This window comes from Physella acuta, unplaced genomic scaffold (assembly GCF_028476545.2).
Source record: "Physella acuta isolate Inbredline_101_S28 unplaced genomic scaffold, ASM2847654v3 ptg000605l, whole genome shotgun sequence".
Taxonomy (NCBI): Eukaryota; Metazoa; Mollusca; class Gastropoda; family Physidae; genus Physella; species Physella acuta.
Window position 1 is genome coordinate 1 of NW_026732124.1, and position 14,557 is coordinate 14,557.

General features: G+C 34.0%; 2 protein-coding genes across 10 annotated transcripts; one reads left to right on the plus strand and one right to left on the minus strand.

The window, feature by feature from the left end:
* Positions 1-343: 343 nt before the first annotated feature.
* On the minus strand, positions 344-9,028 carry LOC131947745 (histidine--tRNA ligase, cytoplasmic; the record flags this gene model as incomplete). Of its 6 annotated transcripts, none has more annotated exon segments than XM_059309028.1 (14): positions 344-490; positions 813-929; positions 1,267-1,475; positions 1,776-1,848; positions 1,975-2,102; positions 2,311-2,404; positions 3,160-3,258; positions 3,468-3,575; positions 3,830-3,955; positions 4,215-4,310; positions 4,429-4,548; positions 4,821-4,907; positions 8,650-8,749; positions 8,981-9,028. In XM_059309028.1, coding segments are annotated over 13 exon segments (1,500 nt in total), but the record flags the coding sequence as incomplete, so codon positions are not given.
* LOC131947746 (uncharacterized) lies at positions 8,998-11,275 on the plus strand. Of its 4 annotated transcripts, none has more exons than XM_059309033.1 (3): positions 8,998-9,102; positions 9,585-9,686; positions 9,834-11,275. In XM_059309033.1, exon 3 carries the CDS (start codon positions 9,839-9,841, stop codon positions 10,751-10,753), a length of 915 nt encoding a protein of 304 aa, XP_059165016.1. In that variant the 5' UTR covers positions 8,998-9,102; positions 9,585-9,686; positions 9,834-9,838; the 3' UTR covers positions 10,754-11,275. The 4 variants fall into 4 exon arrangements, with proteins under 4 accessions (XP_059165016.1, XP_059165018.1, XP_059165017.1 ...); XM_059309035.1 differs by having other exon boundaries at positions 9,585-9,625; XM_059309034.1 differs by lacking the exon at positions 8,998-9,102 and adding an exon at positions 9,132-9,162.
* Positions 11,276-14,557: the final 3,282 nt, after the last annotated feature.

Genomic DNA, 14,557 nt, shown 5'->3' on the forward strand with positions numbered 1-14,557 from the left:
TTGAACCTAATGTAAAATAAATAAAATTATGAAATATATAAGGTTGTGAAATTCCAGATCAACTTATTTTGTCTTCAATTTAAAAAAAAAATAAATATAGTAAATTTCTGTATCATAAGTGAGGAATCGGCAAGTCAAATCTTTAAGATAGGGGAGGTAAGTGGGTTTGTGAATAAACAAGCCAAGAAAATATTCATCATTCATGGTTTCACAAAATTTAAAAAAAAAACAATTTTACATTTAAATGCTATTAGAACCAAGTTATAAAAAGAAAATTCAAATGCCATATTTAAATAGAAAAACATGCCTGATTTAAAAAAAAGATAAAGATTCTAAAACTGACCTCCTCCCTGGAGCCAATAGTTTTCAGCTTGACCACACCAGCTTCAATTTCTGACTGCCCTATGATCACTGCTAGTGGGATGCCTGCTTGTTCACAGTATTGGAATTCATTGAGCATCTTTGTATTTTTCTTGTACGACTGCTCGGTCTGTTGTCAACAAGACAAATGTAATGTTTATTCAACAGGTGCAACTAGTATTATTTGCACATAGATTGCTATTTGTTAATGATAGTTTAAAATAATGTTTAATAGTTTGTGTTACATTTATTTTGTATTTGGTACTAACAGAATAATTAATTTTCGTTATATAGTAATTTATATTTTAAGTGAATTCTAAATTCCTTATCTTAAAATATACCTTTTTCAGTAAATGTGCAAAACAAAGACACTGAAAAGTATTCATTAATTCACAAAAAGTCATGCATTTTTTTTCATTTAAAAAATATATAACACACTTGATAATGCTTACTTTAATATCAGCATCCCAGAATGTGTTTACTAGTTTTAACCTCTCTTCCACCATGTTTTTCTGAGCGGCAATCACATACACTTCTGTTTCTGTTGTGCGGATTTTCTTCTGTGCAGCCTTAAATAAAGTAATACAATGTTGTCAACTATGTAATAAAATTTAAAATACATATTTATTTAATTTTCAGTATTTTATAGGACACCCAAAAAGGCAGTATGAAAATCTTCCCATAGGTTCAGCTAGAATCACACTGTATAATCTACAGCTTATTCAGTAATGGAAGCCATAAAATGTCCTTGTAGCTATTTTAAATTAGCAATATAGTGTGACATTCCAACAATAAAAGCAATATAAAGTGCACCACAATGAAAAGGCTAACACCTGTTTGTTTACACTGCTATAGATAACTCTCCTTTTTTTCAAGTTAATAAAAACATCTGGTTTGATCACTTACCAATGCCTTAGCCTCCATGATGGAGAAGAGACGCTCTATCCCAATACTGACTCCTACACAGGGAACTTTCCTCCCCTTGCCATCAAACATCCCGACCAGTCCATCATAGCGCCCACCTCCTGCTACACTCCCCACCCCCACAGAGTCGTCACTGTCACTCACATTGTTTGTGTGACCTGTAGAGAGTTCGGCCAGTTTATTTTTCTTGCCTCAAAAGTGTTAAAAAGCGTTATAAAGTGTGAAAAGCAGCAACATATAAGCAATAATTGTATAGTGTTAAAAAAATTCATACATTTTATATATGCTAATAAGAAAAAAGCGATTACAGGAAAAAAGAAAAATATTTTTTCAAACATTGCAAACCAGCTTTACAGATACAGTAAGCATTATATATATACACAGAAATGGTAAATTTTGTTTTAAAAATATAGCTAAAAACTAGTTAAATACTGGAAATTTATATTGAGCTTTGGTTACATTACACATGCAAATTTCTTTTGGTAACTCACCTATTAAAATAGCTTCATAGATAACCCCAGTGTAATAATCCAGCCCTCTTGCAAGACTCATATCAAACACAACCTAATGGAGTATAGAAATGACATCAATTTTGAATCAGCACAGTAAAATACCTACACTAGAATTGTAAGTGTTTGTAATAAATGTTTTTTTTTTAAAGTAGAAAAGTAAAAACAAAGCACTTTTCACCTTGTTAGTGACCCCATAAGCTTCACAATAGGATAACAAGAGCTTCAACTCTTCTAATCCTTCTATTGCATTTTTTTGAGCTTTCAGACTGTCATCTTTTAACAACTGTAAAATTTCTTCACTTCCTCCTGAAAGATAAAAAAGTGATTAAAGTTTACTTTGTCTATCACCAACTTAAAATCAACATTATTTTTAATCATACTTGAAATTTTTTAAAAATATAAATGTAATAAAATACATAGCCTTCAACTAGCATTTACAACCAAATGCTACTAATAAAAATATCTTAACAGCTAACATTGTAGTAAAGTAACCTGCTATGGCATACATACAAACCTTTGTATCTCACATAGTCTCCAATCATATCAGCTGATTTTGGATCCAAACCTTTTTCTTCAACCATTTCATGACGTACATCATCCCAAAAAGTCTGATAATGTTAACAAATATTATTTTGTAAACGGTTGTTAGTCATAAACAATTTGTAAAATGTGTATTTTTCTTTCCAATGATGCACTAGGGAAGTTTATTATGCCAAGATAAAATACAAAATAATTAGCCTTATAAATAAATATACATATTTAAAAGTTTACTTTATTAGACTTGGCCCCATTACAAAAATAAATTATATTTTTTGACTTGATAGAACAAAAACTAAGAGAAGGTTAGCTTCTGATAAAACACACAAACTGCTTCAGTATCTTATCTTTCTCACTGTTTACATAGAAATCATGACACAGTTAAAGGGCCTAAAAAGATTCACCATCTGTCATGTTATCTCATTTCCTTTTCTTTCTTTTTTTACACCTTTAAAAATTGGGGCCATTTTCAAATTGAGAGAGATTAATGTAGTGAGTTAAAATTAGTAACTTCAGTAAATAAATACAACAAAAACTATAATGAATTTTCGCGACCTGAAATGGTGAGGGGTGGGGACTTGTAAGGATAAACACAGACAATGAAATAAATACTTGGAACTTAATAAATAATATTTACTCTGATCTATATTTTTTTACAGTAGCATTCTTCTAAAATAAAGTTCAGCACTTTAACATGAGAAACACGACTAAAAAATATATAGACCAAACCAATCTGTTAAAAAGTACACCATACAATATTTAAAAATTATAATAAAATGCCATCTAAAACATTGAACTTGTTACATTGAGTTCCAGTCACTCCTACCTTGTCTAGTTTATCTACAGAGGAACAAATTGTCCTGAATTTATCATCTGGGACCCCACATGCAGCAAACATACCATCCAGCAATTTTCTGTGGTTCACCTAAAATCAAAACATCAACAAATGTCAATTGATATAAAACATTTTTTGACACAAGTCAATTAACATTTTAAAAAATGTTTCGGAACATTAAGAGAACACTGTCTTTATTGTAACCATTTAAAAAAAAAACTTGTTTCTTCACTTATGGGATATTTAAAAACATGACAAATGAGTTTTCATAATTGGGGTTTAGACTAGAAACAACAAACCTTAATAAGAAAGTCTCCAACATCAAGACTTGAAAGAATCTCTACTACAATTTTTATACACTCTGCATCAGGTAACATCAAATCATACTGACCAGCTATATCGAAGTCCTGAAATATTTTTTTAAAAATGTGTTAGAAGGTTCTACACATGACAAATTGTTTTGTATAACTAAAGAATTTTGATACACAATTATATTGCAGTTTTTTAATATCAGTTTTAACACATTCATTTCCTGACAAAAGCGAATATCATAGACATTTCTGGCTATAAGAAGCAAACTAAGCCAAATGTCAACAAAATGGTAATTCTGTTAGCATGAGTGAAATAAAACAACTTTTGGCTATACTTGTAAATAACTTACACATTGGTAAAATTCCCTAAATCTCCCTCTATTCATGGCAGGGTTATCTCTTCGATATACTTTTGCTATGTGGTAGCGTTTAATGTTGGTCACTTTGTTCATGGCAAGATAACGAGCAAAAGGTACCTGGAGTTAAATGAGTTGCATTATAATTTTTTCAAGTGTATTAGAAATTACTTATAAAATATACATAATTTTAATTAAAAACATGTAATGCACTCTGTCAACATCATCATTATTCCTGTGGACCCCTTGTGGAGCATAGTGATCCAACCACACCATATACTGCGATACATTTTTTTTTTTAAATTTAAATTATTTTACAGGCAAACTAATACATCTTTGGCACTGGTAATGCACATATTTAATAATACTTTTTACTTACAGTTAAATCATATCTGAGTGACAACAATTCTCCACCCTGGTCAGCCAAATCATAAATCAATTTGGAATCCTCACCATATTTGCCTGTAAGTGTTTCCTAGACAGGCAGAAATATTTGCTTTTGAATATTTTGGTAAAGCGACTTTTAATATATCATTAACTACATTACATTTACCAGACTTTAAAAAAAAGGTAAAGAAAGAAATGAGTCAAACCTTTAATTCAAAGACAGGCGTGTCAATGGTCTCAGCACCATGGCGTTTAAAACATTCAATTATTTTATTGAATACACCTTCTCGAATGGCCATTTGCTCAGGTGAAAAATCCCTAGTACCCTACAAATGATAAATTCCAATTGTTAAATGAAAATTTTAAAAGGTTAAATCTTCAAACTGATGCCAAAAAGTATATTCTGATTTTTCACTAATGGGAAAATAGTAATTATATATCTTCCAATAATACAGTTAAACTGCGTAATAGATTTCTGGGGTTTTTTTTATCCGATTTTGAGTTAAATTAAATGATGAGATTGTATTTATGAATACTAAAGTTTTTTTTTTAGATGTTTATACTAACATCTATAAAAATATCATTATTAAATCCTCACCTTGGGAGTTTTAAGAGTAAACTTTTTAGGGCCATCATCACCTAATTGTTTTTTAAGATCTAGAAGCTTTTTCACCTCTTCATCAACCTGAAAACAGAGATAGTATAAGTATTCAACTTAAGTTAACAAGAAGTTAGGATTGATATTTGATAGTTTCAGCTTCATTATTTATGGTTTTTGTCACACACAAAAAAGGTATGTTTTTTTTTTAAAACAACAAAAACAAGAGAAGGAGATCAAGTAAATTGAGTTTATAAAATTTCTCCTTATAATACTTATATTAAGTTATAAAATAAATAAAAATGTATTTACGACACAGCATTATACAAGTGCATTACAGACAATTTTTAACATGTCTAATAATTCTTACACGATATTGTAGGTTAAATTTTCAAGCCAGTTACAATTACAAGGTATTTTATCATAAGCTATTTGAGGACTGCAAGCAGGAACAACCCCAATTTGGTGGTTAAACACAAGACCTAATTGTTAGTGTTTATTTGTTTACCTTGACCATTTTCTTAGCTCTGACAGGAGCTATCTTAATACTTTTGTGCAAGCCACCATCACAACCATCCATAGCATCCAAATCTAGCTCATTCATGTTTACACAAAGGCCTTATGACTATTTAAACATACTTAAACCACAGGTAAAGTATCTTATAGTGTAATCATCCACTGGCCATTGTTTTCTTTTTTTTTTTATAACATTTCACTTTCAAAAAAGCTCTTTTTAGAAATTTACAAAGGTTTTTAAAACATTTATCCTATCAAGAATTCCCCAGATGAAAGAAACAAGTCACATGAATGCAAAATGAAAATCCAAATCCTTTTACGAATACTGAGAGATTTTAACTAGAATTAAACTGAAGGAAACATTAAGTCAATTGTAGTGAAGCGTCTTTCCTAAACGGAGTGAAAACACCTTATCTTTGAAATCAGATGGTAAAGTCACGACAGTGATAACCTACTTAAACAGAAAATCTGTGTGCTGCTTCTAACTCATGGTTGCATCACCTCAATCTTAGACTTAATTGTTTTGTAGAATTTTAAAAACTACACACTCGTATACAAAAACAGAAACTCTAGTACTAGTAAGCTGTGTTGCATCATTATAGTTTATAGCACCTAGACTAATATGTTTATCCAACAAAAAATATATTAAAAAGACATAGTTCTCCAACAGTTATGTACCACTGCCAAATATTATTGTTTACAAATACAATATAAATAAGTGTGGCAAAAAAGGTGAAAAGATGTATTTGTAGGCCTCCTTTACACATTGATAATAGTAAATACTAAAGGTACTGCTTGATTAAAAGTTGTCTTAATGTTAATGAAATACATTATGTTACACATCCCATAGACAGATAGAGTTAGTGGGTTTCATACTTTTTGGAACTTGTACATGGGAAAGAATTATGTGGTCGCATGTTAATGAGTTACATATACTTTCCATAACTAGTTAGATACTCATCAGAGCTAATGACTTTGGGGGTTAGCAATTAAATGCTCTTTCATTTCAGAATGGCATCCATTGTGTTAAAAATTGTTAAGACAATTTTTTAAAAATAAATACAAGTATCAAATTTTCCACTTTATTTTGACTGTGCAAGAAAAACATACCCAACCTAAATGTTTTACCTTGAAAATATCAATATTCTTTTAAAATACTCAATTTCAATATTAAACATACCTTAGTACAAAATTTTTGTGGAAGCAGATAAAAGATTTTTGAACCAATATGTTGTTGCAGCAGATGCCGATGCAATGTACACAAACGAATTCCAAACATCATTGATAAGTGTCAAATTAATAAGTCCAATGAAAGTCAAGAATCACCAGCAAAATATGCAAAGTAGAAAAATATTCCTTTGTCAGCAACTCTGCTGAAAAATGGAGAGTTAATGGGCCAAAAAACAAGTACTAAAAATAAAGTATGTGATAAAACCATATTAAAAATAGCAGTGGCCAATAAAATATAAATATAAGAAAAAATTAAAAAGCTGCATTTGATTGTTACTCTTTTTAAAATACACACTTTCCAAATAGTTGCTTTGTGATATAACATTAAAAAACTGACGAGTTATAGTTCTGTCATCAGTAGAGTCATTCAATAGGGATTAGCAAACTAATAATTACTTAGCTAATTTACTATTAAAAGGAAAAGATTGAGTACAGCCTTGTATAGATATTTAAGGTGAATTGGAGTTAATGTGGTGAGTTGCATTGTGTTACATTACAATGCATTGCTACAACATCCCATTTAAGAATATTTTGTCAGAGGCAAACTAGAAAAGTATGACTTAAAGAAGTAGTAATTCTATGCTTGCCATCAGAGCAATAAAGTAACCTATTGTAACATGGGTTTTTTTTTGTCTGAAGCTTGCATTAGCAGAAGAACTTATCATACTTAAAACATTGTCATTTTTTACTTTTCAGAATCCCCGGGTTAACATACTAGCTGGTACTTTACTTTTTTACTTTACAAAACTTGATTTGGTAGAGTCGGAAGAGGCTAACTGGGAAATTATGCTTCAATTTCAACTCTTAAACTCGCCTAGATCTAGCTCTAGCTTGCCTAGCCTAGTCACAGTGTGTGCATACTGTACCATGTAGAGTAGGTTGGAAGCTTTTAATCTATAATATAAGTGGCGAGGTAGTGTGTCATACCATCAGTCATCTGTAAAGCAATTTTGTCTTCGTCTTTGTGGTGGTGGTGTGGGGACGTATGTGGGGGGGGGGGGGGGGGGGGGGAGTGTCGACAAGATTTTGAGTGCGGTTGCCTGGGGAAAACATGTTCATCTGTGGTTCACATTACACCATAGGAAAGGTGAAATCTGGGCAGATGTCCACGAGAGCGCTACACCATTTGTTTTAGCACAGCAGTGAATGTCTATAAAGTATAAGCTAGTTAAATTAATGATAATTAATAGGGTCTACTAACTAGCTATTCTTGCTAAATCTGAAAGTTACTTTATTTTCAATTTTAACATGAACAAGGAATAAACTGACATCCATATTTAATCCAGTTAGGCACTAATTTTGAGACTAAATTTAAAGTTTATTTTCACTCACAGCCAGTAGCGTAGCGAGGGGGGGGGGGACATATGTCCCCGGGCGCCGACCTTAGGGGGTGCCAAAATGGGTTGGAAAAATAAATTGAAAGGTTGAGGGGGGTGCAAATCAAAAGTTTAAGAGGGGGGGGGGGTGCAAATTGAAATCTTGAGGGGGGGTGTAAATTGAAAGTTTGAAGGGGGGTTGCAAATTGAAATCTAGAGGGGGGGGTGCAAATCAAAAGTTTGAGGGGGGGTGCAAGTCGAAAAATTTGTCCCCAGGCGCCGGGAAGGGTCCCTCCGCCTCTGCTAACAGCCATGGCATGACATACCTTTCCATTACAACTATATTTTATTACTCTTACCTCAACCCCTAACAACCACCTCTGATGCACAAATGTAGCTCTACACACTTTAGTTAGAGGGTCTGTGGGGGAGGGGGAACCCCTTCCCTCCCTCCCCCCCCCCCCATAAATCCTAAACTATTCTAAACAAGGGACAAGCCTATGTTACAGAAATCTATAGATCTAATCATATAAATTGATTTAGAACTAAAAATCTAGTCTAGGTTTAGAATCTAGATCTAGATCGAGTGAGTTTACAATATTTTTTTTTAAGTTTAGTTTAATTTAAGTTTAAGTTTACCACACGACGTCATCATCGACGTGAGTCGGTCAGTTGAGTCGTGAGGTGTTTTTTTTTCCGGACTGGGTCTTCTGGATTTAGATACATTTAAAGTTATATTTCTAGAATCTAGATCTACACGTTTTTACCTGTACTTTATCTGCCTTCTCAGCTTTCAGTTTTCGCACGATCTCACCCTGACTTCTTATCTGTTCTTCCAACTTTTTCTTATCGGTGTCCTCCATTTTCCTAGTTGCAAGAATTATAAAAACACTAATGATGGGACCAAGGGAACTATTTCTTTACCATACCATTTTGTTACATAAAATATATTGAATTAAACGATATTTATTTTTACGAAGGCGATCATAAAGATCTCTTATATATTTTATTGAAATATATAGATCTATTTATATTAACATTTACTTAATTATTTAGTGCTCTAAGCCTATAGTTCGTTTAATTATTCATCCTAATTACAGTTTTTAGTTGTTCAATATGGCAGCCCCCATTTGTTTGCATGATGCAACTTAAAATAATCACACCGGTAGACCTTTGCCAGAGCAGAGTAGCAATTGTCATCTGCTCAACCCACATATGACGTAACCAAAATACAATCTTCCATCTAGGCCTATGGGCCTATACAAATGCTAGTCTACCACGTTTGTTTACATTTTCATAGACTAGACCTAAGTTAAAATTTAAAATATTAAAAAGTAAAAGAAAACCAAATTTTTGGGGTCGTCCATAAAAGGGGGAGGGGGGGGGGGGGGGTTCAGATGGTGTGACGTCATACTTTCGAATTTTAAACTGTTAATAAATTGTAATAGGAATTGATGAAAATACTCTATGTTGACAGAGTTCAGACAAGATTTTGGAAAAATATCAATTCAACTGCAATTTTGAGGGGGTTGTAGGCTGAGGTGTGACGTCATTTTAGGGGGGGGGGTGTTTGGCTTTTTGTGACGGAGGGGAGGGGGAAGGTAAAAAAAAAAATGACCCCATGTCTGTTTTTGACAAATATGTAACTCTATTTTAACTAACTCTATTTCTAATGCAGTGGTTTCTTCTTTCAACTTTCCAGATACATTCATCTCTGATGCCAATTCAAGAATATCTCAAGGTGTTAGTATGCCTATCATTAAAATTAGCCATTAGCCTACATTTTTCTAGTCCAGTGCCATTGGTAGGCTTTACAATAATTTTTACAATAAGTATAAGCCTTCTTGTGGGTCTTCGAAAACTAAATATTTCAACAACAAAAATTATTTTTATAAATGTAGCCATGCTATTTCATTAATTATCATCATCATTTGTTGTTTGTCATCTTTAGGAAAAATGGCATGCTGGGTGAACAATCTGATGTGCAATCCAAACATTACAAACATAGACTTATCTGTAAAGCATTTTTTCCTGATTACTAAACGATTTAAAAAACATTTTGCATCTTTACACAATTTAGATCGCAAAATGTATATATTTCCAAACACAACTTCTTCTTTGGTGAATATTCCACTAGGGACAAAAGTGTGCAAAACACTTACAGATTTTAAAATAAAAACTCTATTTGGTGGTTTTCAAAGACGTCCAGAATTAATTTCAAAGCTGGAACCAAATCTTGAAAATAATTATTTTAATTTTCCAGGCAAAGGAAATAATTTAGAACAGACTTATAGATTTGAAAAAACAAAGACAATTCAACAAGAACTTGTTTCAATGGCTTTGAAATTCAGTGACTCTGTAGTAAACAGTGGAAATAATAACCAAGAACCCCGTCCAAAAAAATGTATTTTAGATATTGGATGTGGAAACGGTTTAAGTATGATTCAGCCTTTAAGTTTAGGCCATGTGTGTATTGGTGTTGATTTAAATCTGCAATCACTTTCAGACTTCAAAAGTGTTTACTTGGAAAATGTGGAATCTTGTGAATATTTAGATCAAGCTGCTGATCTTTTAAGATGTGACCTTCGGTATGGACTACCATTTAAAGCAGGCAGTTTTGACCTAGTTATTAGTATATCTTTCTTACAGTGGCTGTTCCATGGAGATAGCCAAACACAACTGAATTTATTTTTTAGAAGTTTGAGACATGTTTTACAGCCCAATGGAAGGGCTGTGTTACAGTTTTATCCATCTTGTAGAAGCCAGTTAGAAGAGGCTGTGAACTTTGCTGTGAAATATTTTCATGGTGTGCTGCTTGGAGATTATCCCCATTTAGATCGGGGGAGAAAACTCTTCCTTATATTATTTTAAATAAGGCCTAGTTTATTGAATTGTTTAATTTATTGCTGTGAAAAAATTGATTGCTGTTGATGTATAGTTATTTAGCTGTGGATGCTGAGATTATTCCTGAAACTTAAATTAGGAGGTATAAATCTTACATGTTGTAATGGAAAATACATGGGAGATAACTATCACCCCCTTTAGAAATAATAAGTGTAAGAGTAACATAACAACCAGTTCACATATTTTTATTGTAATGTTTACCCTACTATTTACTATGGATGGCTTGGTCACAGAGTAGAGTGAAACCTTAAGTATGAAAAGTAAAAATTGGGTGAGCATAGAACTGGCCTCACTGTCCTTTGAAATAGGTCACAGAAACAGGTGAACTCTACTTCATCTGCTCTATTTACAGTCTGGTAGGCTTAAAAGAGGTAACTTTTCACCCAATATAATCACAAATGTGAGATCACATCTCATTTTGCTTACTAAAATTATTTAAAATATGGCTACATGAATATGTAGTCTATAATTTATAATCAGACATTACTTTTAATAAGACTATGCATGTACTATGTACCATAAATAGTCATGTTTTTTTATATTATTAAATTTTAAATAAATATGATTATCCTTGAATTTGAATTAAATTAGCCTTTTTTACATTTATTTTTGTACCCTGTACTCACTGTTGCTTAATTTTTTTGTTGGACACATGCATGTCTGTATTCATATCATCTGCCTTGATCACAGAAATACATGAACCAACTTCGACTTCAAATGTGTAAACATGTCTTTATTAATATTATTAAAAATTTTGTGTGTCTTGGGGGGGGGGGGGGGGGCTGGGTAGGCTCAGTTTCTTCCAGGTATCTGGATCAAAATTGAATTTATATAGAAAATATATTTTTTTTTACCAAATATTGATAATTTCCTGGCCAAATATCTCAAATGAGGAGTTTAATTTTAAAAAGAACACATTTGATTTAGCTTCAACTTTTCTAACTAAGAAAAAAAAACCTCTACTAATACGGCAGTCGTCAGGCACCTGAGAATACTGAGAAGGTTGGATCATGTGCTAAAAGTTAATTAACACCACCTGATAAGGAAGAATCATATTAATCCTAAAGACGATGACTAAGGGGTCGTCCATAAACGACGTCACACTCGTAGGAGGGAAGGGGGGGGGGGGGGGTTGTGATTGAGGGGTAGGGGTTTTCAGATGATGTGACGTCACACTTTTGCATTTAAAAAAAAGCAGTGTTAGAAAAATAATTTTAGTCATTATTTCGCGTTTAAAAAAAAATCAAATAAATTGTAATAGAAATTGATTTTTAAAAAAATTATGTTGGCAGAGTGCAGACAAGATTTTGGAAAAATCGATGTTTTAAGAAAATGAAAATTTCAACTGCAATTTTGAGGAGGGGTTTGTATGCTGAATGTTAATTAAGGGGGGGGGGAGGGTAAAACTCATTTTAAAAAGCGTGACGTCTTTTATCGATGACCCTTTGCAACTTCCTGTTCTCCAGGGGCGTAGCGAGGGGGGGGGCGGGGGGTGCGGACCGCACCGGGTGACACCATTTAGGGGGGTGACACCAAGGCAAAAAATAGCAAAATATATAGAGAAAAACTCGAGGGGGGGGGGGGTGCAAATCGAAAATTTGAAAGTTTGTCCCTGGGAAGGGTCTCTATGCCTCTGGGGGGGTGACACCATTAAGTGCCGCACCGGGTGACACCCGACCTCGCTACGCCACTGCTGTTCTCTACCAGTTTCTTCCAGGCATCTCTTCGGGGGGGGGGGGGGAGGCTCAACCCCCCTCTTGAAGAAAGTCTACCGCCCACGAGATGGAATTTATATAGTGAACATTCACTTTTACTAGTGTCCGATCCCCCCCCCCCCCCCCCCGGAGTAAAAAGTCTGGAAGAAACACTGTTCTCTACCGTAATCTTTACCCCATATAACAAACTGATGATAGTGATAAACCACACTCTGCCCTCATCGTGTATGTGCACGATCCAAAACGAACACGTACAACAGTTGATAGAATCTAACTACGTGCACATGCTGCCTATTAATATCATAATAACCTAAAGCAAGTTAAGACAATGGGTTGTTACGGTATCACCGTCTTTGGCACACTAGAATTGTCGTGGCTTAAGTTGTGTATGTTGAATGTTCATTTGCAAGTTCACGTAATATTTGTAAGGATCTATGTCTCAAAGTATTGAGGCATGAGACGGTTATCTACACCCTCTCCGCGTAGGCCATACGGGTGGGCTAACAACAACAAAAAATTATACCATGAATTTGAATCTTCAAAAATTTAATTTTCACCATACACTGTTATCTCCCCCTCTCTTGCTTTATCTCTTGCTCAATTGTAATTGTAAGCTCTGCGGGTGGATTTTTAAATATTTTAATACACAAGAATAATAATAATAAACAAGGGTTAGCTTTTCGAGAAAGCACATTCATAGAGGCGAAAGGTTCTCAGAATATGCTTTATGACGAGAATAAAATATCAAATTCTGAAAGTTTTTGAGAAATGGAGTAAAAGTAGCCTACCATCTCGGCTACAGGAAATCTACGTTAATATTTAGCCTATAGCCTATAGGCCCTACAGTACATGTATATGAAATTTCGCCCATACTAACTGAAATGGTAGTCGGGTTATCGTGTTCTCATACACACAGACACACACACAAACAAGATTGGTTTTCTTTTTTCGATTCTGGGAGGTGTACAGTAAAACGTCGAGATTGCGTCACAACTTCGATTTTTCTTTTGCACGATTAGTACATTACTTTCTCTACACGAGTCTGAGTCTATATCCAGTGTACAAAGTACAAGAAAGTATAAATACACAATCCATTATAAGCAAAAAAGCTGAAGGTAAAAGCCAGCTACACCTCCTGGCTATAGTGTTATGTAATAACAACATAATGCGTGGTTGTTGAACAATAGCTCGGAAATTAACTATAGAAATAGAAGACCTTCAAAACCTTCAATCCCAGATTTAGGCCTAGATCTACATATTACTTGTTCATCACACATGGGCTAGTCTATCAAGAATCAGGTAATTTACAGCCCATTTGTGTGAATGTGTGCATGGCCTGACAAACAGTAGAGCCATGTGTGGTAAACACATTGTAACATACTATTACAAAAATATCAAAGAATCCCCTAAATCCAGCCCGCGAATACGAGTAATTAATCGGTGACGGGGAGGGTTGGTTGTCTCTGTCAGCCAGGCTAGGTGATAAGTTGCCACAAGGTAAGCTTTGTCCTTCCGGATACGGTCCAGTGATTACCGAGCTGCCAGGGGGAGGGGAGGATGAGGAAATGTATCTCAATAGTTGTCCGCGCTGGTGTTGAAAATTGACTCGGCTTGTCTAGATAAGAAATCAGTGAAATGAGTCTTATCTTGGCCTGCTGGTTCACGGCGCAGCGTGGAAACAAACATTGCCTTTGGCAATCTGGCTGACAGCCACGAAACACAACGCTGACAAGCTCCTTGTTGTATCGACCGAGGAATAGGTTACATTCAAATCAGAGTTTATTTCAGGCATCTCTTCAGGATCTATAGATCCACCTCCCCCCCCCCCCAACGAAAGTAGAATTTAAATAGAAAATATGTACTTTCACCCCCCTCCCCACCCAGAAAATTTCAAGTGACCCTCCCTCCGTGAGAAAAATGACTGAAACAAACGCTGATTCAAACGTGTCGTCCGTTCCCCCAATAATGCTATAGTTTGTTTATTTTCTTGTCGCAACATTTAAGTTTGTCTGCATTTTTTAAAAACATATGATACCTGTACTTTTATTTTTTTTTA

What these genes read in the sequence shown, in the direction of transcription:
- LOC131947746 (XM_059309033.1), top strand. Translation starts at nt 9,839, where the DNA reads ATGGCATGCTGGGTGAACAATCTGATGTGCAATCCAAACATTACAAAC.